Below are 22,999 nucleotides of genomic sequence, written 5' to 3'. Positions count from 1 at the left end.
CCCTTTCAACCCTAATCTTCTATGATAATGTTAAGTTATCTTGTTTTCATAGTGTGTGTTGTCCTGGTTGGGAAGGGCAGGGTTAAGAGTGAGGAGGCCACTTGTCCAGTATCAAACCGGACGGTCCTCTTTTTGAGAAGTTTGTCCTCTTTTCAGTACTGAGACAAAACCATACATGATTTTGTCTGGTATTGGATGGGGGGGGACAATGTTCTGCCCCCCCCCCCGACTCTTAAAAATGGCACCCTTCATGTAGTGTGACCTTGCACACAGGTTACACCAGTGGGGACAGAGCATTCTTAAAAATAGTGTCCCCCATGCGGCATGACTTTACACTCACCAGGAGTATGAGGTCACACCAGCAGGGGCAGGGTGTGCATGCTCTTAAAGATGATGTCCCCCATGTGGCGGGATCTCACATTCATGTTTCTGGAAGTATCAGAGTGTTTTCTGTACTGTTGCCACCTTTCTAATTGCTGCTAACTGGACCCCTGAAGCCCTTCCCCTCCCTGCCTCTTCCCCCAAAGCCCCACCCCTTCTCTGCCTCTTCCCCCAGGCTCCACCGTGATAGAAAAGGCCCAAACTTTCACAGGCTCAGGCCTGTATTTTCTCTGCTTCTCAAGCTCATATTATCTTCTCTTTTCCTGGCTTTAGTTTAAAGATGGGCCTAGGGATTTGAATAACAAACAAAACCTAGAAATCAAGGACAGGACACGTATCTAGTCTCACATTTAACCGTGTCAGCTATTCACTAATTAGTCCGCTTGGCACAAAAGTATATGCAGCTGTTTTTTTCCATGTATTTTCTCATGTATTCTCAAAGATACTTAATATCAAAGGTCAAGGTATGTACCTTACACTCCCTTCAAAATGATGAATGTATCCGCAACAGATGTATCCTATATCCCCCTCCCCATAATTATCCATGTATTCTGTATGACCTGTTATCTATAGGTCAGTATCATGACGTATATTAAAGTTGTTTACTACTGATTATAAAAGGGGCTCATGTCCCCCATGTAAGGTGTGTTCTTCTCTGGCATTAGTCGGGAAGAAACACCCGCTCAGCTGAACGAAAATAAAGGTGTGGTACCCGTCTTCTTGTTCTCCGTGCCTCCTTGGTGTAATTAGGTAAGCTCCAGGGGGAAACGGGCCCTATTTGGCCAACAACCGTTTCTTTCCCTCTTCACTCAGGCCTTGCTCCCTTGTCTGCCTCTTCCCCCCAAAACCCCACCCCTGTTGCTCACCCCCCTTGCTTGCTGAATTGTCTCCACCTCCCCTCTCTCCACCAGCTGGACTCCCTCTGCTCTGGGGCTGGGATGGCAGCTGCTGCAGCCTGACAAGGAGGTGACTTGGACTGGCACAGGTTCATTGGACTTTGGACTGAGCAGACACTGCCACGTCCACATTTTGACCAGACTTTCCAGTTAAAAAGCTGGCACTTGGCAACCCTAAACAGCACCTGGACACAGATGCCAAAAAACGGGTAGCCCAGGTCAAACCCTGTGCCCTGGGCAGCGGGCAGCTGCCCTGCTGTTCTGCTCCCTTGCCAGCTACAAAAGGGAGTGGCATCGGCGGCAGGATGAGGAGGTGCACACATGATGGCAGCCCCCCCTGACACCCATCACAGGGGAGAGAGCTTCCTGGACCAGAGGAGGGCCCAGCCCCTAGGAGCATGTGCAGTGACAATGCCAGGTGAGTGTGCTGCTGGGGGGGAGGGGGGAGACAGGGGCCCTCCCCTGGAGCTTGCTGCCTTTCGGGGGAGAGGGCTGGGGGGGACTGTGGAGTCCTCCTCTCTGGGCCCAGCTCCAGGGCAGCCTGCCTATACCCCAAACTCCTCATCCCCAGTCCCACCCAGAGCCCTCACCCCCACTGCAACCCTCTGCCCCAGCCCTGAGCTCCCCTCCTGCACCTAGAATTCCTCATCCCCAGCCCCACTCTGCAGCCCTCACCCCTGCACCCCAATCCTCTGCCTTAGCCCCTCCCACACCCCTAATCCCCAGCCTTCTTCCCCCCATGCCCCAACCCTCTGCCCTAGCCTCTCCCACACCCCAAATCCCTCATCCTCAACCAGAGCCCTCACCCCCCACACACACTCTAACCCCCTGCCCCAGACCTGAGCCCCTCCCACACCCCAATCCCTCATCCTCAACCAGAGTCCTCACCCCCACACACACTCTAATCCCCTGCCCCAGACCTGAGCCCCTCCCACACCCCAAATCCCTCAGCCCCAGCTAGAGCCCTCCCCCCAACCCCCTGCCCCAGCCCTGAGCCCCTCCCACACCCCAATCCCTCATCCTTAACTAGAGCCCTCCCTCCCCAGCCCTAACCCGCTGCCCCAGCCCTGAGCCCCTCCCACACCCCAAATCCCTCATCCCCCCAGAGCCCTCACCCCCCAGCCCTGAGCCCCTCCCAAACTCAAAATCCCTAATCCCCAGCCCTGAGCCCCCCCTTCCCAAGCCCCTCCCACACCGCAAACCCCTCTGCCCCCCCTGTATTTTGCAGGGCGGTGGGGGCAGGACTTGGACCCGTCCCCACAGTGAGACAAACCTGCGGCCCCTCAATAAGCCCCGCCCCCAAGTCCCCCCCGGGGCCCGGGCCCGGTGCGGGGAGTTCACGGGGGCGGAACTTCCCGCTCTCAGCGGCTCGTTGGGAACCTCCCGGCGCCCGGGCCGGGTCTGGCTGCGGGCGGGCGGGACTCCCGGGTCGGTGCTGGGACAAACCCGGGAGATCGCGTCCGTCCCCCGCGGGGGCGGTGAGTCCGGGGCCTGGGGCAGAGCGCGGGGGAGGGAACCTGCCCCTACAGCGGCAGCAGAGCGAGTGGTGCCCGCGACAAGGGGTCAGAGCCTGAGCCCAGCTGGGTTCCCGGGGGGCTGTGTGTGTGTCTGTGCAGCTGAGCCTTGCAGGGTCCTCCCCACCCAGCCAGTTTCTGGGGTGCAAAGAGGGGAGCTCTGTGCAGCCAGAGCCTGGGCGGGGCCCCTGTAGCCCAGCCAGCAACTCTCCGGAGAAACAGCACTTTTAAAAAAGCCTTGGTAATCCCAAAAGGCCTTGTGCACACACACAAGGTGTCCTGCTTTAACAATACCGGTGTATTTAAAGCATACAGTGCCCCCACCCCCACATGCCATGCCAGCCCTGCATGTGGATATAATTATATTGTTTCAAAGGTGCCTGTATAGGAAAGGGAATAAGCTGCACTGATATACGGCCTCTCCAGCCTGGTATCACTGTATCCCTATGATGATGAAATACATTATTCTACTTAGCTGCTATAACAGGGGGGCTAGTTTGTCATCTGTACATAGGAGAAGGAAGAAGGGAAAAATGCAGCATCAGCTATGGATAGTTTTAATTCAGGAAGTTCCTTGGAGAGGAAATGTAGCCAAACTGCAGGAACCCAACTGCAGTTGAAATAAAGGGATGGCCCCTCCTGGGGCTCCTTGTTTGACTAGCTGTGTCTGTTAGCTTGCTGGGGCTAACTGAGTAAATCTGCCTTGAAAAGTGAAATGTTTGTTTGTTAATAGCACTTTTCGCTGCCTCCCAGTTAACTAGCAAGCCTGCTTCTGTGAAAAGTGATATTAACAAACCTACAAATGTCACTTTTCACAGGAGCAGGTTTACTAGCCAGCAAGTCTTAAAAACAGACCACTAAAAAGCAAAAGAAACAACAACAAAAGACAAAAACAACATGCAAAACACCTTCGTTTTGTTTCTATTCTGTTTAGGTCCAGTAAAGGATAGCGACAACTGTACAATATTATTGAGTATGCAAATTTAAAAAGAAAACATATAGATAAATGACAATGATTTGGACATGTTTATGTGCATAATTATTTCTTTTTCCTAAAGTTAGTTAAGTATTTTAGGATACATTGTCAGAGTGGCTGCCAGCAAGGGATAATTGTTAAGCAGATATTTTCTGTTGAGGAATCAACAGGGAAGAATGATAGTGGGGTAAGAAGGATCCACTGAGAGAGATTATCTTAAAGAATTGTTAGTTCTCCCAGCTGTAAATAACCATGTCTTCACACACAAATCAGGTAAACTGAGAATATATAGAAATGACATCGCACCATGACTAAAATTTTTGCTAGTCAGCAAGTTAAACCAGCTGTGCATGACATTTTCACTGTTTATGTAAATGTGAAGCTTTAAAAAGACAAGAGGAATGGGGGGGGGAAAGATTTTCGATTTTTGCCCAATCTAGACTTCAAGCAAAAAATATGACGAGCTAGTCTGTTCCTAAAAATCTGAAGACCGAGACCAACATCAGTTTTAAGTTTGTTATAGGTACGAATCCAATGAGTTGTAAGTTCTTATCTTTATTAGCATTGGAAAGGTTCAAATATGACTCTTGTAGCATCTAATCAAATAAGATTTGAAAATCCCAATTTTGGGATGAGGAATTTGCAAACCTTACAATACAACCAAGTACTTTTTCTCCCCCTGTTTCTACAACAGTGGGGTTGCGAGTCAGCATGCGAGACAGAACTGCATTTTCTATCTTTACTGTTCTTTCCTCTCCCTTTTCTGTGCATGTGTCTCATTTTGTCTTCACAGAAACGAGATCAGACTTTAACAACAGAAGCACCAGCTCCAGCCCATTTCAACTAAGTTCTTCTCCTTTCCCCCCAAAAAGGATTGTTCTTACCCTCCATAAGCACATCAAAAAAACTGCTTGTCAGGGTTCCCTCCTCCCCCCTCTTGAATACTCTCTACAGCTAAAGGAAAATGGAATAAGGCATATAGTTGAAATGAAAGCCTGATGTAATACTTTACATTTCAAATTCCTTAAGGGTCTTGAAAAAGGAACAGTTAAATCTGGATCTGGTACAAGTTCAAACAAAAAGGTTGCCATGAAATAAAATTCTCTGAATTCAGACTCATGAGAAAATTGTAAAACCTTCGAGTGATGCCCCTGAAATGTAAAGGGATTATGTTACAAGGGAAGCTCTTTGGGGTACAGACTGTCTTTTTGTTCTGTCCGTTTTCAGTATCTGACACAATGGGGTCTTGCCCCATGATTAAGAGTCCTGAGCTCTAAGATAACACAAATAAATAATAATCTTCATTAAAAAGCATAAAAAGAGCCAACTACCTGCAGGAGTGCAGTTGTGATCTGATATTCCTAGGTGCCATGACCAGTCAAATAAAAGGCAGAATTGAGGTAACGTCACCTGAGTTCAGAAAGGGTTCACTAGGAAGAAAAAAGCAGCACAGGAAGGAAGAAGGTTTGGGCAGAAGGTTACAAGAAGAAATACAAAACTCAGGGATCTCTTCTAGTCATCCATGTACAGAACCCAGCTGATACTGGTGAAAACTGGAAGATGAAAATGTGAGGGGACACAGAGCCCCTTTCATGTGTGTGGCAGGCCCGTCGGCTTTCAATAACTCTGTTTAGTAGAGAATCTGAGAGCCACTTGTCACTGCCCCTCAGATGCTACCTTTGTCCCTCACACAGAGCTAACAACGTATACGTTTCCCAGGTCTCAGTTTGTGTGATTGGAAGAGAAGGGATTTCTGAGACGATGGAGCCCCTGTCCAGCTCAGGGTCTCAGAGGTTCCACCACCCAGGACCACAACTAAGCTGTGACCTCAGAGAGAAGCTGCAGTATTCACGGCAACTAGGTAATAAGTTGTGTGTGGAGATGCATGTGGTGCTGAGGAGCATGGATAGTACAGCAGGGAGGGGAGTCCCCAAGGCAACCTATGTGAAATCATTGGAACAGCATTTGGCTGGGTGGGGGGAGGCTGGGTGAGGTCCAGGAGCGTGTGTGTCTGTGTGGGTCCCTCTAACGACATCTTTATCATTTTTTAGATCTTCCTGCACCTTATTTGTTTGTTCCTTATGCTAAGGAGAATGAAGGAGACCAGGATATTGTGGCCTCGCTCTGTAGGTTTGGCTTTATGGTGAGTTGTGAAATGGTGCATGCTTCAGTGGCCTGCATTGGGGCTAAGTTCTGGAGGGATGGGGAGATTTGTGGGCAGGCTGAGTCTGGCATCTCTTGCTGTGTGGAGGAGGTGGGGAAAGGGGGTTCCTCCCCCCCATAATGCTGCATTTACAGTGATGGCTTTGCCCTTTGCTGCTCAGCTTGTGTCTGAATGGTGAGATTGTGGCCAGAGCTGGCAGGTGCTGAGTGGAGAAGCCATGTCATTTCAGATGCCAGTGACGTTTGAGGAGGTGGCCATGTACTTCTCTGAAGATGAATGGGCTCTTTTGGATGAAAAACAGAAGGAACTCTACAGAGATGTTATGCAGGAGAATTACAAGACTCTCCTTTCATTGGGTGAGCAGTTGCTCTAGTCCCCATAGTGCAGACATGGCCTAAATCTCCTATAAAGAACACAGCCCATTTCCCACCAGACAATCTGCTTGCAGAAAGGGGATACTGAAGCCTATATGGATTGTGTCTTTCCCCTTCATTCCAAGATTTTCTTTGCTGTTCTTTGTAGTTAAGTGATCGAGAAATACTTAACCCATTGTGATGCATGTACCTCTTTCCAATGAGCAGGATTTCCGATCGCTAAGCCAGATGTGCTGTCCCAGATGGAGCGAGGGGAAGAGCCGTGGTTCCCAGATCTCCAGCGCTCTGAGGAAAGGGAGAATGCAAGAGCCACTAGCGCTGGTGAGGAATGAGGGACACCAATCAGGAAACCATCTGGGCCTGAGGGAAAAGCTGGGATATCAGCAAACCCACTAAGGGCTGCTCCTGTTCTGTCTTATCTCATCTCACTCTCTATTGTGTCCTGTCCTCAGGGCAGGAGTCACTCCTGGCACCCACTTGTCCTGCCTGACCCTGAAGCCTTTTCCTTCCCCAGCCTTTTTCTTAAGGTTCAGATGGGACTTTGAGTCAGAACTGGCCCCTCCTCATTCCTCTAGGGGAATATTAGGGAAATTTGCTTTCTGTCCATCAAGTTTTCTGATCAGAGACAAATCCCTTTGCTGCCCCCTCTGCACCCAGCACGGGCAATGAATCACACCTGGATTCTCTCTTTCTCCCACCAGGTGCTGGAACAGTGAGTGAGAAGGAGGGAAAAGCCCAGAAAGTATCTACAGGAGCAGAACCACAAAGGATGTTCTCAGGGAGACACTGTTGCCTTGAGTGGGGAGATGCCAGTGAGCGTCAGGGCAGGACAGAGAGGCTCTGGGAAGACCCTCCAAGCAGGAGTAAATCCCCTCATAGCAAAAGAAGTTTAGAGAAATCCAAAGACACCAGTACCCACCAGACAGCCTGCACGAGGGAGAGCCCAAACACAGGTACTGAACCTGGCGAAAGTTTCAGTAAATGCTCGCTCCTCGTTCAGCATTGTCAACAAACTTGTGCAGGAAAGGCTGCCTACAAGTGTAACGAATGTGGCCACAGCTTTTCTCAACAACAGTGCCTTCAGATACATCTGAGAAGTCACACAGGGGACAGACCCTATAAATGTAATGGATGCGGGAAAAGCTTCAGACACAAGACAAGCCTTGTTCTTCATCGTTACACAGTCCACAAGTTGGAGAGACCCCATAAGTGTCCAGTGTGTGGCCAGCAATTTATCCTGAGAAAGAGACTTATTGAGCATCAGAGAATCCACAATGAAGAGATGCACAGAGGGTTTAACAGGGGGATTGTGAGTGAGAACAAGGATGAGCATCCCCAACAGAAAAAGCCAGTGGGAGCGGAGCCTCATGAGGCATCTCAGAGATGTAAACGGGCAGATGCTGCTAAGAGTCGAGGAAGGAGAGGACAGCAGCGAGCTTACCCGGCAGGGGGAAAAGACAGTGAATCTGATGTATGCGAAGGAAGTTCTAAGAAATTGAACCGCACCATCGCCTACCAGGGAACCAGGGTGGGAGCACAACTGAACACACAAAGTAAAAGTAAGAGAAGCTTTAGCAGCAGCTCAGCCCTTGGCCTGCATCAGAAAACCCACCAGGATGAGAAACGTTACAGCTGTGCTGAGTGTGGGAAAAGCTACCGCCAGAACTCACACCTCCGAAGGCATCAAAAAAGCCACACGGGAGAGAAACCTTATGTATGTGCTGACTGTGGGAGTAGCTTTGGACGGAAGTCGACACTCAGTAAACACCTACGGACGCATAAAGAGGAGAAACCCTATAGCTGCACTGACTGTGGGAGAAGCTTCAGAGAGAGCTCATACCTTGCTCTGCATAAGAGAATCCACACAGGAGAGAAACCCTATCAGTGTCCTGACTGTGGCAAAAGCTTCAGGCGGAAAGGGGACCTTTCCAGTCACTGTAAAACCCACACGGGGGAAAAACCTCATAAATGCACTGAATGCGGGCAAGGCTTCAGGCGGAAATCTACTCTGACTAAGCACCTGAGGGTCCATACGGGGGAGCGGCCCTATAAATGTCCTCACTGTGAAAAAAGCTTTCGTCAGAAGTTCTCCCTTTCCCAACATCGGTTAACGCACCAGGAAGGGTGGCCTCACACATGTACGGAATGTGGGAAAGGCTTCAATCACAAATCAAACCTTGTTCAACACTTGGCCAAACTGCACTTGAAAAAGCAAAGCTAATGAGAGGAACTGGTCTTTCAATGGGTTTTGGGGATGGTTAGTGGGAATTTCAAGGCAGTGGAATTGAACTTTGGAAGTTGATCAGTGGCATGTCATCAATGGATGCAATGCATAGATTGCATTCCTGTGTGAGCCCTGAATATGACTTCCTGACTGGCTGTGCCAGTGGGACGATTCCACCCGGCCCCTGAACACACAGGGAGGATGCCATTTTGTAGCACAAAAATGGCATCCTCCGCACATTGTGAAGACGCAGGTATTTTAACATGGCACTCTACAAATGGATTAAAACCTGGTGAACTGAGATGTCTCAATATGTAACTAAACAGGGAATCCTCTTGAGCAGGTGTGTTTCTAGTGTGGTTCTGCAGAGATTGGTTCTTGATCCTCTGCTATTTAACAGTTTTATCAATGACCTTGGGAAAAAACATAAAATGATGACTGATAAAGTCTGCAGATGAGACTCTAATCCGGAGGCGTGGTAAATAATGAGGAGAACAGGTCACTGATTCACAGGCCTGGTCTACACTACACGTCTAAACCGAATTTAGCAGCGTTAAACCGATTTAACCCTGCACCCGTCCACACAACGAGGCCCTTTATATCGATATAATGGGCTCTTTAAACCGGTTTCTGTACTCCTCCCTGACGAGAGGAGTAGCACTGAAATTGGTTTTGTCATGTCAGATGTTAGTGTGGTCGCAAATCGACGGTATTGGCCTCTGGGCTGTATCCCACAGTGCACCATTGTGACTGCTCTGGAAAGCAATCTGAACTCGGATGCACTGGCCAGGTAGACAGGAAAAGCCCCGCGAACTTTTGAATTTCATTTCCTGTTTGCCCAGCGTGGAGCTCTTATCAGCACGGGTGGCCATGCAGTCCCAGAATCCAAAAAGAGCTCCAGCATGGACCGTACAGGAGATACTGGATCTGATCGCTGTGTGAGGAGACAAATCTGTTCTATCAGAGCTCCGTTACAGAAGATGAAATGACAAAGCATTTGAAAAAATCTCCAGGCTATGATAGACAGAGGCCACAGCAGGGAGTCAGCACAGTGCTGCATGAGAAGCGTAACGGAAAGCCAAAAAATCAAATGGACGCTCATGGAGGGAGGGAGGCGGGACTGAGGACTCCAGCTATCCCGCAGTCTCTGAAAAGCATTTGCATTCATGGCTGAGCTCCCAGTGCCTGTAGGGTCAAAAACATTGTTCAGGGTGGTTCAGGGTATATCTCGTCAATTTACCCCCCCTCCCCTCCTGTGAAAGAAAAGGGAAAAAAATTGTTTCTTGCCATTTTTCAGTGTCACCATGTGTCTACTGAATGCTGCTGGTAGACGTGGTGCTGCAGCGCTAAACAGCAGCATCCCCTCCCCTTCCTTTCCTGATGGCAGACGGTACAAAATGGTGGAAAACCATCATCAGCCCGTGAGTGCTCCTGGCTGGCCTTGGTGAGGTCAGCCGGGAGCACCTGGGTAAAAATGGGAATGACTCCCTGTCATTCCTGGCAGACGGTACAAAATGCTCGGTAACCATCCTAATCATAGCAGCTGGAGCCTGAGCTCCATCATCCCCCACCCCCCCTTTCATGTCTAAAGAAAAGATTCTGTACTCCCTGGACTATCATAGCAGTGGGAGGCTGAGCTCCACTCCCCCCCCACCCTTTAATGTCCTGCCTGGACTATCATAGCAGCTGGAGGCTGCCTCCCCCTCATTTTATCTCGCTAAAAAGTCAGTGTTTCTTATTCCTGCATTCTTTATTACTTCATCACACAAATGGGGGGACATTGCAATGGTAGCCCAGGAGGGTTGGGGGAGGAGGGAAGCAACGGGTGAGGTTGTTGCAGGGGCACCCCCTACAATGGCATGCAGCTCATCATTTCTGTGGGATCTCTGGGGCTCTGACCCAGAGCAGCTGTGCTCTCTGGCTCTCTAGTAGACTTGCCCCATATTCTAGGCATGACTGACTCTATTTTTAGACAAAACATAAAGAAAGGAATGACTCAGGGAGTCATTCCCTTTTTTGTCCATGTGCCCCCAGCCGACCTCAGAGAGGCCAGCCAGGAGCACCCATGACAGCAGCAGATGGTACAAAATGATTGATAGCCATCATCTCATCACCAATTTACAATGGCAGACAGTGCAAGAGGGATGGTAACCATCTCTGCTATCTTGCAAAGGCAAATGAATGCTGCTGTGTAGCACTGCAGTACCGCCTCCGTCAGCAGCATCCAGTACACATATGGTGACAGTGACAACAGGCAAAACAGGCTCCATGGCTGCCATGCTATGGCATCTGCCAGGGCAATCCAGGGGGAAAAGGGCGTGAAATGATTGTCTGTTGTTGCTTTCACGGAGGAAGGATTGAGTGACGACATTTACCCAGAATCACCCGTGACACTGTTTTTGCGCCATCGTGCACTGGGATCTCAATCCAGAATTCCAATGGGCAGGGGAGATTGCGGGAACTATGGGATAGCTACGGGATAGCTACCCACAGTGCAACGCTCCAGAAATCGACGCTGGCCTCGATGTATGGATGCACACCACTGAAATAATGTGCTTAGTGTGGCCGCGTGCACTCGACTTTATACAATCTGTTTTACGAAACCGATTTATGTAAAATCGGAATAATCTCGTAGTGTAGACATACCCACAGTGAACTGGATCACTCTGCACTCCTCTATGGAATAGCTATGCAAAATGTTTCCCAATTTACTCCTAAAAAACACAGTTGGGCAGAGTGCAGGGTATGAAGTGGAAAACAGAAAATGCCCCAATTAATTTACAGTCGGTTAAGCCTTAGTGTGATTTGTTAGCTTATGAGCCAAAGTCCCCTAACATTTTGCATAGCTGCAAAGCCTATAAAGGATATGTGTGACCGATTGCTAGGCTTGCTGGTGAAATAAGGACTGGAGATGTACTGAGACTGATCTGTTTGCAGATGATTTAGCCATTTATTGCAAGTCCTAGATGTTTTTCTGTGTAAGGGATATGGAGTGGTACTAACAGAACAAGTAACTAGGTTGTAAACAACTGGGGTATGTGTGTTGGGATAAGCAAACTGGAACAGACCCAGGTGTTGACACTTAAAGATAGGTCAGGAAAGATTTTACGGCTTGCCTGGAGGCAAGTTTCCCATGATAGCTTTTTCTTAATTGCAAAGTATCTGGCAAGGAATGGAATTTTACAATGCAGTAACCCATGATATATTTTATGTTATACAATATATTTTTGCACTGTACTAAGTGCAACATATTCACAAGATATGTAATGCATAAAAATGGCCAAAGAAGGCCATAAACAATGAATAATCAGTAGGTTTTGAAACAGTTGGAAAACTACAAGGAAAAGGGAACTGAGGTAAGAATCTAAGGGCATGTATACACTTACTGGGGATTGATGCTGCTGCAGTCGATGCACTGGGCATCGATTTTAGTGGGTCTCCGCTAGACCTGCTAAATCGACCACAGATCGCTGTCCCGTCAGTTCTGGTACTCCACTGGAATGAGAAGTGTAAGGTAAGTTAATGGGAGAGCATCTCCCGTTGATGCAGTGCGGGGTAGACACTGTAGTAAGTCGACCTCAGATACATCGACTCCAGCTATGGTAGCGGAGTTGTGTAATTATGGGGGTAAGTCGACCTAAGTGTAGACAAGCCCTAAGATGTGAAGAAGTATATACCAAAAGGAGGAAGTTGATAAGGGTTGGAATGTTGAACTAAGAAAAGTTACCAGAGTATAACTACCACAAGAAATCATAAGAAAGTAAGACCATTGCCAGACAGGATCCAGACTGTCTGCAGCTACAGAGAAGGCCTTCCACAGGTGTGAGTAATTGTATGCCTCTCTGTATGTGCTGTCTTGAGTGTTTAATAAATTCATTCAAAGCTGACTTGTTAACCAAATCTAAATTTAAGAGAAGGCTATACATTAAACATATTATCACAATTAAAATTCCTATCCATTATTAGCTATTCATTTATTAATTATTGACAAATTATTGGTTGATTATCAATACAAGAAATATGTAAACTACAGTGACTGGAAGACTGTTCTCTACATTCGTATTGTCTGACCTTTCTGTATTATGCTGTTTTATTGCTAATCAATAAAGTTATTGAGCCAAGGTATCTGAGGTCTCATTGACTGATGACAAACTTAACCAGCAACCACCTCAAACCACTTACAAGATCACATTTCTAGCTGTAATGGGAATGGGGCCTCATAGTGACTGGATTTCATAAGGATGGAGGACAGTGTTCCAAAAGTGTGAGGCATGAAGGGGAAGTGACTACAGATCAATGAAGAGATGCCTTTCTTTTCATTTCTCAATAGACTGACTTAACAAAAGTAGCACTACTTGACACTACTAACTCTGTGTGTTAATTAAACATGAATGCCCCAGTGAAGGTGGGTGAGCCTATTAGGAAAAGTGAGTTTGTGTAATTCTTTGGTTGGGCTGGGGACTGTTGTGTCACGGGTGTTGTTTCCTTTTCTGATGATTTTCTGTACTTTTCTCAGAACATAAGATTGTTTTTGCACAAATAGTTCTAATAGTCCTTGACCTTAAGTTCTTGCTTTGGTTGCCAACTTGCAAAGCATGTATTCATGTCAACCACACATCATTCATACTAGGCCTCAATGACCTATAACATATTACATGGTGTATGAATCACACTATATATATATATATATATATATATATATATATATATATATATATATATATATATATATATATATATATATATATATATATATATAATATCACAACAGTTGCATTTGGCCTTATTGTTTGTTTATTTCTCCTTGTATGGTTATTACTTGGCAATAAATAACTTCTATGGTTAAGCTGGTTGTTTCCCTCCCTCTCTCCTGTTTTTGGCTTCCCCATTCGCTCTGCAGCAATGATCCTCTTACCTAAGCTAAAGATCCCTGCAGCACCCAAAAATCCTGTGGGGTTTGCTCATCAAGCGGGTTACTACCCAAACAACTGGAAGTGCTGCTTGACCCTGCCTACTTAGGCATGCTCTTTTCCGGTGCGGTGTTCATGGCATATGAGAGTGGCAGCTTGGAAGGGCTGCTCGACCCAGCCTGGTGAGTCCAGGGACATATAAGGGGTACGCTTGGAGTGCTCATTGACCTGGTTCACTCAGATACACTCTGTTAATGTGTGTGTGCATCTGATTCTGGAGATGGAGGAACCCAGCCCTCAGGCACCTAGGTCCTGCAGGATAGCTCCATTGGTAACACTGTTGTTCTTCAAGGTGTGTTGCACATGTTTATTCTGTGATCCACCCTCCTGCCCTCTACACTGTAGTTTTCTGGAAAGAAGGAATAGAGGGGGCAAGGGAATGGCTGGGTGCCTTATTGACAAGTACCAAGGAAAAAAAATTCAGCAACTGTGCTTAGGGTGCATACACACCTAGAAGGAATGGACGTGTGCAACACATTTCAAAGAACAACCTTTACAGAAGGTTAGTAAACACTTTAAAAAAAATTAAAGTAGAGATTCTCACATGATCACCTGACTCCATGAGCAAGGCTTTAAGAAAACCACCAAATATTGCAAGACGGGATAAAGTGGCTAGATAGGGAAACAATGCACTCGCCTCAAAACATAGCACCTTCCTGAGGGTTTCTAGCTTCCTACACACGATATCTCCCAGCTCTGCATTACAAAGTGCTAACCAAATTCAGTATGTAGACTGTAAACTCTTTGGAGGCAAGGACCTTGTCTCCTTATTTGAGGAGTGTCCTACGGAGACCAGGAATTTCTCTCCTTTTTAGGTGAATAAGCACACTCTTTGCCATCTGTGAAAATAACAGATAAAAGTTTTCTTTTAATGAAAGCTGAGATGCCGCTGTAATCACATGACTCCTGAAACTGGGGCACTAAATAGAGACTTGTAGTGTCTATCCCTTATTTAAATGCCTCTCAAAATCATTAATGCAGGCCGAGTTAGGGTTGCTCAGTGGTGCCTCAGGCTCTTCCAGACTGAAAAGTGGCCAAACCTAAATCTCTGAAAACCAGGAAATACAAAGTGAATGCCATATGTGCCAAGCCCCTACCACTGTTGTTAAAACACAACCAAACTGATGTGTTCATGACTAAATACAGTGCTTCAGAGGGCAGACCAACCTAGAAACCCATGTGGACAGCAGACTACCTGGATTCCTAGAAGTTTCAGCAGTAATATTTTGGTTGCTAAAGCAGCAAAGAGTCCTGTGGCACCTTATAGACTAACAGATATATTGGAGTATGAGCTTTTGTGGGTGAACACCCGCATCGTTGGATGCTGTTTGGTTGCTGTTTTCAAACTCTTATTAAACGGAAGTGGGGAATGTTGTAATGATCAGTGTAAGATAGCACCTCCACCAACAGCTGGTGCATCTTCATCTTAGTGTTAAGTTGTCTTGTTTTCATAGTGTGTGTTGTCCTGGTTGGGAAGGGTAGGGTTAAAGGGGGGAAGGCCACTTGTCCCGTATCAAACTGGATGGTCCTCTTTTTGAGACGTTTGTCCTCTTTTCATTACTAGGACAAAACCAGACATGATTTTGTCTGGTATTGGATGGGGGGGACAATGTTCTGCCCCCCCGACTCTTAAAAATGACACCCTTCATGTAGTGTGACCTTGCACACAGGTTACACCAGTGGGGACAGAGCATTCTTAAAAATAGTGTCCCCCATGCGGCATGACTTTGCACTCACCATGAGTATAAGGTCACACTAGCAGGGATAGGGTGTGCATGCTCTTAAAGATGATGTCCCCCATGTGGTGGGATCTCACATTCATGTTTCTGGAAGTATCAGAGTGTTTTCTGTAGGGTTGCCACCTTTCTAATTGCTGCTAACTGGATCCCTGAAGCCCTTCCCCTGCCCTGCCTCTTCCACCAGGTTCCACCTTTTCTTTCCCTCTTCACTCAGGCCCTGCTCCCTTGTCTGCCTCTTCCCCCCAAGGCCCCACCCCTGTTGCTTCCCCCCCTTGCTTGCTGAATTGTCTCCACCTCTCCTCCCTCCACCAACTGGACTCCCTCTGCTCTGGGCTGGGATGGCAGCTGCTGCAGCCTGACAAGGAGCCTGCCTGCAGGTAGGAGGTGATGGGCTGGCACAGGTTAATGACCTGGCACTTGACCCCGCTTCCAGATCATCGGACTTTGTACTGACCAGACACTGCCACATCCCCATTTTGACCAGACTTTCCAGTCAAAAAGCTGGCACTTGGCAACCCTAAACAGCACCTGGACACAGAAGCCAAAAAACGGAGGGTCCAGGTAAAACCCAGCTAGGTGGCAACCCTCGACCTCCGGAACGTGTGAGTGGTCACCTTAGTTCAAGGTCAGAGGAAACCTGTCTTGCCCGTGTGCACTGGAGTTGTTAGTTCCTAATAAATCCTGTGATTTCTCTGGCTGACCTATTACAGTATTTCTGGTGAATGAGAAGAAACAACCATAGAGGTGGTCAAATAAACCCATGAGCGGCGAGTTATACGGGCCCGTGGTGCTTGTGCTCCAGCAAATTCAGGGCCTGGAGGCCCGGCTCCACCAATGTTTGGGGTTGGGTCTCTCCCCCGGCTCCATCTGCTGCCCTTGCGCTCCCCCCCCCCGAGTGTCCCTGCCTGTGCCCCAGGCAGCGGGCCGCTGCTGTGCTGTTCCACTCCCTTGCGGGCCACTACTGGCTACAAAAGGGAGCAGCACCGGCAGCAGGATGAGGTGGTGGCATGGCTGCCGCCTGTGGAGGCACACATGTGTTGGGAGCCCCCTCCCCTGGCACCCACCACAGGGGAGGGGAGGGGGCTTCTTGGACCAGAGAGAGGTGCAGCCCCTGGGATCATGTGCAGTGACAGTGCAGGGTGAGTGTGCTGCTGGGGGGGGAAGGAGATGGGGGCCCTCCCCCACAGCTTGCTGCTTTAGGGGAAGAGGCTGGGGGAACAGTGGAGTCCTCCTCTCTGGCCCCAGCTCTGGGGGCAGCCTGCCTGCACCCCAAACTCCTCAGCCCCACCCCAGAGCCCTCACCCCCCACCCCAACCCTGAACTCCCCTCCTGCACCCAGAACTCCTCATCCCCAGCCCCATCCTACAGCCCGCTCCCCTGCACCCCAATCCTCTGCCTTAGCCCTGAGCCCCTCCCACACCCCTAATCCCCAGCCCTGCTCCAGAGCCCTCACCTCCACACCCTGACCCCCTGACCCAGCCCTGAGCCCCACCCACGCCTCTAATCCCCAGCCCTCTTCCCCTCCCACGCCCCAACCCTCTGCCCTAGCCTCTCCCAAACCCCTCACCCCCCTGCCCCAGCTGAGCCCCGCCCAAATCCCTCATCCCCCCAAACATCCTGCCCCAGCCCCTCCCACCCCGCAAACCCCACAGCCCGCCCCATTCATTTTGTTCTATGCACCAATATGCAGGGCGGTGGGGGCGGGACTTGGACCCGTTCCGACAGTGAGACAAACCTGCGGCCCCTGAATAAGCCCCGCCCCCAATTCCCCCCCCGGGCCCTGTGCGGGGGCAAGTTCACGGGGGCGGAACTTCCCGCTCTCAGCGGCTCGTTGGGAACCTCCCGGCGCCCGGGCCGGGTCTGGCTGCGGGCGGGCGGGACTCCCGGGTCGGTGCTGGGACAAACCCGGGAGATCGCGTCCGTCCCCCGCGGGGGCGGTGAGTCCGGGGCCTGGGGCAGAGCGCGGGGGAGGGAACCTGCCCCTGCAGCGGCAGCAGAGCGAGTGGTGCCCGCGACAAGGGGTCAGAGCCTGAGCCCAGCTGGGTTCCCGGGGGGCTGTGTGTGGGTCTGTGCAGCTGAGCCTTGCAGGGTCCTCCCCACCCAGCCAGTTTCTGGGGTGCAAAGAGGGGAGCTCTGTGCAGCCAGAGCCCGGGCGGGGCCCCTGCAGCGCAGCCAGCAACTCTCCGGAGAAACAGCACTTTTAAAAAAGCCTTGGTAATCCCAAAAGGCCTTGTGCACACACACAAGGTGTCCTGCTTTAACAATACCGGTGTATTTAAAGCATACAGTGCCCCCACCCCCAATATACCAGTCCAGCACTTGGATATAATTATTTTGTTACAAAAGGACTTATACAGGAAAGGGAATAAGCTGCACTGATATACGGCCTCTCCGTCCTGGTATCACTGTATCCCTATGAGGAGATCATTATATGAGTAAGAAATCTCACCCCCAACCCAAATAGTTTGACAGGTGCAATGGCTGATGTTCAGTGCAATCATTATAAACTGTAAAACCATCACAGCATGAAAAATGAAATGCTCAGATTCAGGTCTCCTAAATTGAAATTGGGCTTTTTAAAAAGCCTGTCTAACAATATCCAGGAATAACATGAGAAAAGGAAGGAAGAATATGATCAATTTAGGCCATAAGGAACATTAATCTCACACCATTAATTCTTAATTCTGCTGCTGACCAGGGAAATAGGACAACTGCCCTAATAACTGAAACACTGCGATTGTCTCCACCACAGAGCATTGGCCAGTATAGCTTTGCCACCAGAGCCTGTGAGTGGAGTGACTGCGTAGGCCAACAGAACGAGGTTTTCTGCCAGCATGGCTGCCCCAGCTCCTCAACTGACCCTAACCACACCAGTGTTTTTCAGATGAGGCCAGCAGGGTCTTTTCTTGGGACAGCAGCTTCCTGGGCAGTGATTGGGGAGGGCGAAGCAGTAACACCACCCTAAGGCCCCCCCAGGGGTTGGACCCTGCCTCCTCCTGGAACCAGAAATGCCAGAGGAGCAGGCAGCTGGTGTGAGTTCCCCACTTTCCTAAGGGTGGTGGGGCTCGAGTTTTGAACTTCAGCCCTGCAATGACAGGCAGCCGACTCTTTGGGGTAAAGATTGTCTTTTTGTTCTGTCCTTTTTCAGTGCCTGGTGCAGTGGGGCCTTGTCCCATGATTAACAGTCCTGAGTTCTAAGGTAACACAAATAATAATAATGTTCATTAAAAAGAATAAAAAGAGCCAATTACTTGCACGAGTGCAATTGTGATCTGATATTCCTAGGTGTCATGACCAGTCAAATAAAAGGCAGAATTGAGGTAACGTCACCTGAGTTCAGAAAGTTTTTACTAGGAAGAAGGCTTGGTCTGGGCAGAAGGCTACAAGGAAGAAATACAAAATTGAGGGATCTGTTCTAGTCATCAATGGGCTGAACCCAACTGATATTGGTGAAAACTGGAATAGGAAATGTAGGGGGACACAGAGCCCCTTTCATATGTGTGGCAGGCCCGTCGGCCTTCAATAACTCTGTTTAATAGAGAATCTGAGAGCCACTTGTCACTGCCCCTCAGATGCTACCTTTGTCCCTCACACAGAGCTAACAACGTATACGTTTCCCAGGTCTCAGTTTGTGTGATCGGAAGAGAAGGGATTTCTGAGATGATGGAGCCCCTGTCCAGCTCAGGGTCACAGAGGTTCCACCACCCAGGACCACAACTAAGCTGTGACCTCAGAGAGAAGCTGCAGTATTCACGGCAACTAGGTAATAAGTTGTGTGTGGAGATGCATGTGGTGTTGGAGAGCATGGATAGTACAGCAGGGAGGGGAGTCCCCAAGGCAGCCTGTATGAAATCATTGGAACAGCATTTGGCTGTCTATTGGCACGTGGAGGCTGGGTAAATCCCTGTTCCTAGTAGAGTTGTGAGGTCCAGGAGCGTGTGTGTGTGTGTGGATCCATCTAACGGTATCTTTATCATTCTTTAGATCTTCCTGCACCTTATTTGTTTGTTCCTTATGCTAAGGAGAATGAAGGAGACCAGGATATAGTGGCCTCGCTCTGTAGGTTTGGCTTTATGGTGAGTTGTGAAAAGGTGCTTGCTTCAGTGGCCTGCGTTGGGGCTGAGTTCTGGAGGGATGGGGAGATTTGTGGGCAGGCTGAGTCTGGCATCTCTTGCTGTGTGGAGGAGGTTGGGAAAGGGGGTTCCTCCCCCACATAATGCTGCATTGACAGTGATAGCTTTGCCCTTTGCTGCTCAGCTTGTGTCTGAGTGGTGAGATTGTGGCCAGAGCAGGCAGGTGCTGAGTGGGGGACCCATGTCATTTCAGATGCCAGTGATGTTTGAGGAGGTGGCCGTGTACTTCTCTGAAGACGAATGGGCTCTTTTGGATGAAAAGCAGAAGGAACTCTACAGAGATGTCATGCAGGAGAATTACGAGACTCTCCTCTCGTTGGGTGAGCAGTTGCTCTAGTCCCCATAGTGTAGACATGGCCTAAATCTCCTATAAAGGACACAGCCCATTTCCCACCAGACAATCTGCTTACCGAAAGGGGATGCTGAAGCCTATATGGATTGTGTCTTTCCCCTTCATTCCAAGATTTTCTTTGCTATTCTTTGTAGTTAAGTGATCAAGAAATACTTGACATGTTGTGATGCATGTACCTCTTTCCAATGAGCAGGATTTCCGATCGCTAAACCAGATGTGCTGTCCCAGATGGGACGAGGGGAAGAGCCGTGGTTTCCAGATCTCCAGCGCTCTGTGGAAAGGGAAATCCCAAGAGACACTAGCACAGGTGTGGAATGAGTGACATCAACTGCGAAGCTATCTGGGCCTGAGGGAAAAGCTGGGATCCCAGCAAACCCACTGAGTCCTCCCCCTGTTCTGTCCCATCTCATCTGACTCATTGTTGTGTCCTGCCCTCATGGCAGGTGTCACTCCTCATGGCAGGTGCCACTCGTCCTGCCTGATCCCTGGCCGAAGTCTTTTCCTTAAGGCTTAAATGGGATTTTGAGCCGGGACTGGCCCCTCTTTTTCCTTCTGTGGAAAGATTTGGGGGAATTTACTTCCTACCTATCCAGTTCTCTTATCAGTGACAAATTCCTTTACTGCCCCCTCGGTTCCCAGCACATGCAGTGAATCCCATCTGGATTCTCTCTCCTAACAGGTACCGGGACAGGAAGTGAAGATGAGGAGAGTCCCCAGCAGGAAGAGGCTGTAGGAGTAAAGATGCACAGGATGTTCTTAGGGAGACCACAATGCACTGACGTGGCAGGTGCCTATGAGAGTCATGGCAGGGTGGGATGGCAGAGGGGAGACCCTCCAGGCAGGAGGAAATCCACTCTCGGCAGAAGAGGTTTGAGGAGATCCAAAGACACCAGCACCCACCCGGTAACCCATATGGGGGAGACACCAAATACTGTCAATGAACTGGGGGAAAGAGTCCGTAACGGTTCGCTCCTTATTAAGCACTGTCAGCAAACTGGTGCAGAAAAAAGCATCTACAAATGTGATGAGTGTGGCAAAGGCTTCGCTCGACAAGAAAACCTTCAGCTACATCTGAGAATTCACCCAGACGAGCGACTTTATACATGTAATGAATGTGGGGAAAACTTCAGACTCAAGACAAGCCTTGTTCTTCATTGTTACACAGTCCACAAGTCAGAGACATCCCACAAGTGTCTAGATTGTGGCCAGCTCTTTATCCTGAGAGAGAGACTTATTCAGCATCAGAGAATCCATTCAGGAGAGGCAGCTAGAGGGTTGAACGATGGGATGGTGAGTGAGAACAGGGACAAGAATCCCCAGAAGGAAGGGCTTGTGAGAGCAGAGCAGGACAGGATATTGTTGGGGAGACCCCAGAGTCTTGAGTGGGGAGAAGCCTGTGGAAGTGAGGGACCTGCAGAAAGGCAGCACAGGAGCCCTACAGGGGAGAGAGGCAGCATATCTGTGCAACATAAAAAAGTTTCCAAGAAACTGAACTGCACCATTGGCCACCAGAGCGCCAATAGGGGAGCACAACCGAGTACAAGTAGTGACCAGCAAAGCTTCAGTAGCAACTCAGCAGTGCATCCAAAAGTCCACCCCAAAGAGAGACGTTACAGCTGTGCTGAGTGCGGGAAAAGCTATTACCACAATTCGCACCTCCGATGGCATCAGAAAAAACACACTGGAGAGAAATCCCATGTATGTGCCGACTGTGGAAAGAGCTTTAACTGCAGATCGTCACTCGGCAGACACGAAAGGATCCACAAAGAGGAGAAAAACTATAGCTGCCCTGACTGTGGGAAAAAATTCAGAGAGTACTTGCACCTTGCTGCACATCAGACAATCCACACAGGAGAGCGAGCCTACCAGTGTCCTGACTGCGACAAAAGCTTCAGACTGAAAGGGGTCCTTTGTACTCACCGTAAAACCCACACAGGAGCTAAACCTTTTAAATGCACCGAATGCGGGCAAGGCTTCGGGCGGAAAGAAACCCTCCATAAACACATGAGGCTCCACACTGGGGAGCGGCCCTATCAATGCACCCAGTGTGAGAAAAGCTTTCGTCAGAAGTTCTCCCTTTCGCAGCATCAGTTAACGCACCGGGAAGGGTGGCCTCACACATGTACAGAATGTGGGAAAGGCTTCAATCACAAATCAAACCTCGTTCAACACTTGGCCAAACTGCACTTGAAAAAGCAACCCTATGCAGCAAATGTAGCTTCAGATTAAACAGCTCTATAATTGCAATAGTAGAAAACAGTGGAATGGTATTTTTTAATTCTGGTGAGACACTTCTCCATCTATACGTATTCTAAAATACAAGGCTTAAGGAGGATGGATGGGTATTATCGCCTTATTTATGATGATGGAAGGGGGACAAAGCTGATGAAGAGAGGCACTGGTCTTTCGATGGGTTTTGGGGATGATTAGTGGGAATTTCAAGGCAGTGGAGTTGAACTTTGGCAGTTGAGCAGCGGCATGCCATCTATGGATGCAATGCATGGATTGCATTCCCATGTTAGCCCTGAATATTACTTCCTGACTGGCTGTGCCAGTGGGATGATTCCATCCGGCCCCTGAACACACAGGGAGGATGCCATTTTGTTCATTGTGAAGACACGGGTATTTTAACATGGTGCTCTACAAACAGATTAAAACCTGGAGAACTGAGATGTCTCAATATGTAACTAAACAGGGAATCCTCATTGAGCAGGTGTGTTTCAAGTGTGGTCCTGCAGAGGATTAAGAATGGATCTCTGCTATGTAACATTTTTATCATTGACCTGGAAAAAAACATAAAATGACGACTGATAAAGTCTGCAGATGACACTCTAATCTGGGGGGGTGGTAAAAAATGAAGAGAACAGGTCACTGATTCACAGTGAATTGGATCACTTTGCACACTGGGCAAAAGAAGACAGTATGCGTTTTAATGTGGCTAAATGTATACATCTAGGACAAAATATGTAGGCCGTACTTATAGGATGGGGTATTCTATTCTGGGAAGGTGGGACTCTGAAAAATATTTCAGGTTTGTGGTGGATAAACAGCTGAATATGAGCTCCCATTGCAATGCTGTCTCCAAAAGAGTTCGTGCAATCCTGAAATGCATAAACGGGAATCTCGAGTAGGAACAGAGAGGTTATTTTACCTCTGTATTTGGCACTGAGACAACTGTATTTTTTTAAAGTAATCTACTCTGGAAGTTGTACTGGTATAATTTTGCCAGTGCGGTTATAGTGGCATAACTTCCTGGGAGGCAAGTGAGGCTCCAGG

The 22,999-nt window shown here is 48.8% G+C and overlaps 2 protein-coding genes across 3 annotated transcripts in view; both read left to right on the top strand.

Moving 5' to 3' along the window:
- Positions 1-22,999, top strand: part of LOC115651399 (zinc finger protein 501-like) — an 86,453-nt gene that overhangs the window by 18,993 nt on the left and 44,461 nt on the right. The window contains exons 3-5 of the mRNA XM_030562353.1: positions 5,487-5,628; positions 5,819-5,910; positions 6,161-6,287. Coding sequence (XP_030418213.1) covers positions 5,487-5,628; positions 5,819-5,910; positions 6,161-6,287 — 361 coding nt within the window. The remainder of the gene's footprint in view (positions 1-5,486; positions 5,629-5,818; positions 5,911-6,160; positions 6,288-22,999) is intronic.
- LOC115651407 (zinc finger protein 184-like) lies at positions 1,627-22,323 on the top strand. Of its 2 annotated transcripts, XM_030562382.1 has the most exons (7): positions 17,017-17,175; positions 18,387-18,437; positions 18,860-19,001; positions 19,223-19,314; positions 19,565-19,691; positions 19,917-20,030; positions 20,403-22,323. In XM_030562382.1, the coding sequence occupies exons 3-7, from the start codon at positions 18,899-18,901 to the stop codon at positions 21,950-21,952; spliced, it is 1,986 nt and encodes a 661-aa protein (XP_030418242.1). In that variant the 5' UTR covers positions 17,017-17,175; positions 18,387-18,437; positions 18,860-18,898; the 3' UTR covers positions 21,953-22,323. The 2 variants fall into 2 exon arrangements, with proteins under 2 accessions (XP_030418243.1, XP_030418242.1); XM_030562383.1 differs by lacking the exons at positions 17,017-17,175; positions 18,387-18,437 and adding an exon at positions 1,627-1,695.

The sequence above is a fragment of the Gopherus evgoodei genome, chromosome 4 (assembly GCF_007399415.2).
Source record: "Gopherus evgoodei ecotype Sinaloan lineage chromosome 4, rGopEvg1_v1.p, whole genome shotgun sequence".
Classification (NCBI taxonomy): domain Eukaryota; kingdom Metazoa; phylum Chordata; order Testudines; family Testudinidae; genus Gopherus; species Gopherus evgoodei.
This window is presented reverse-complemented; position numbering and strand designations above follow the sequence as displayed.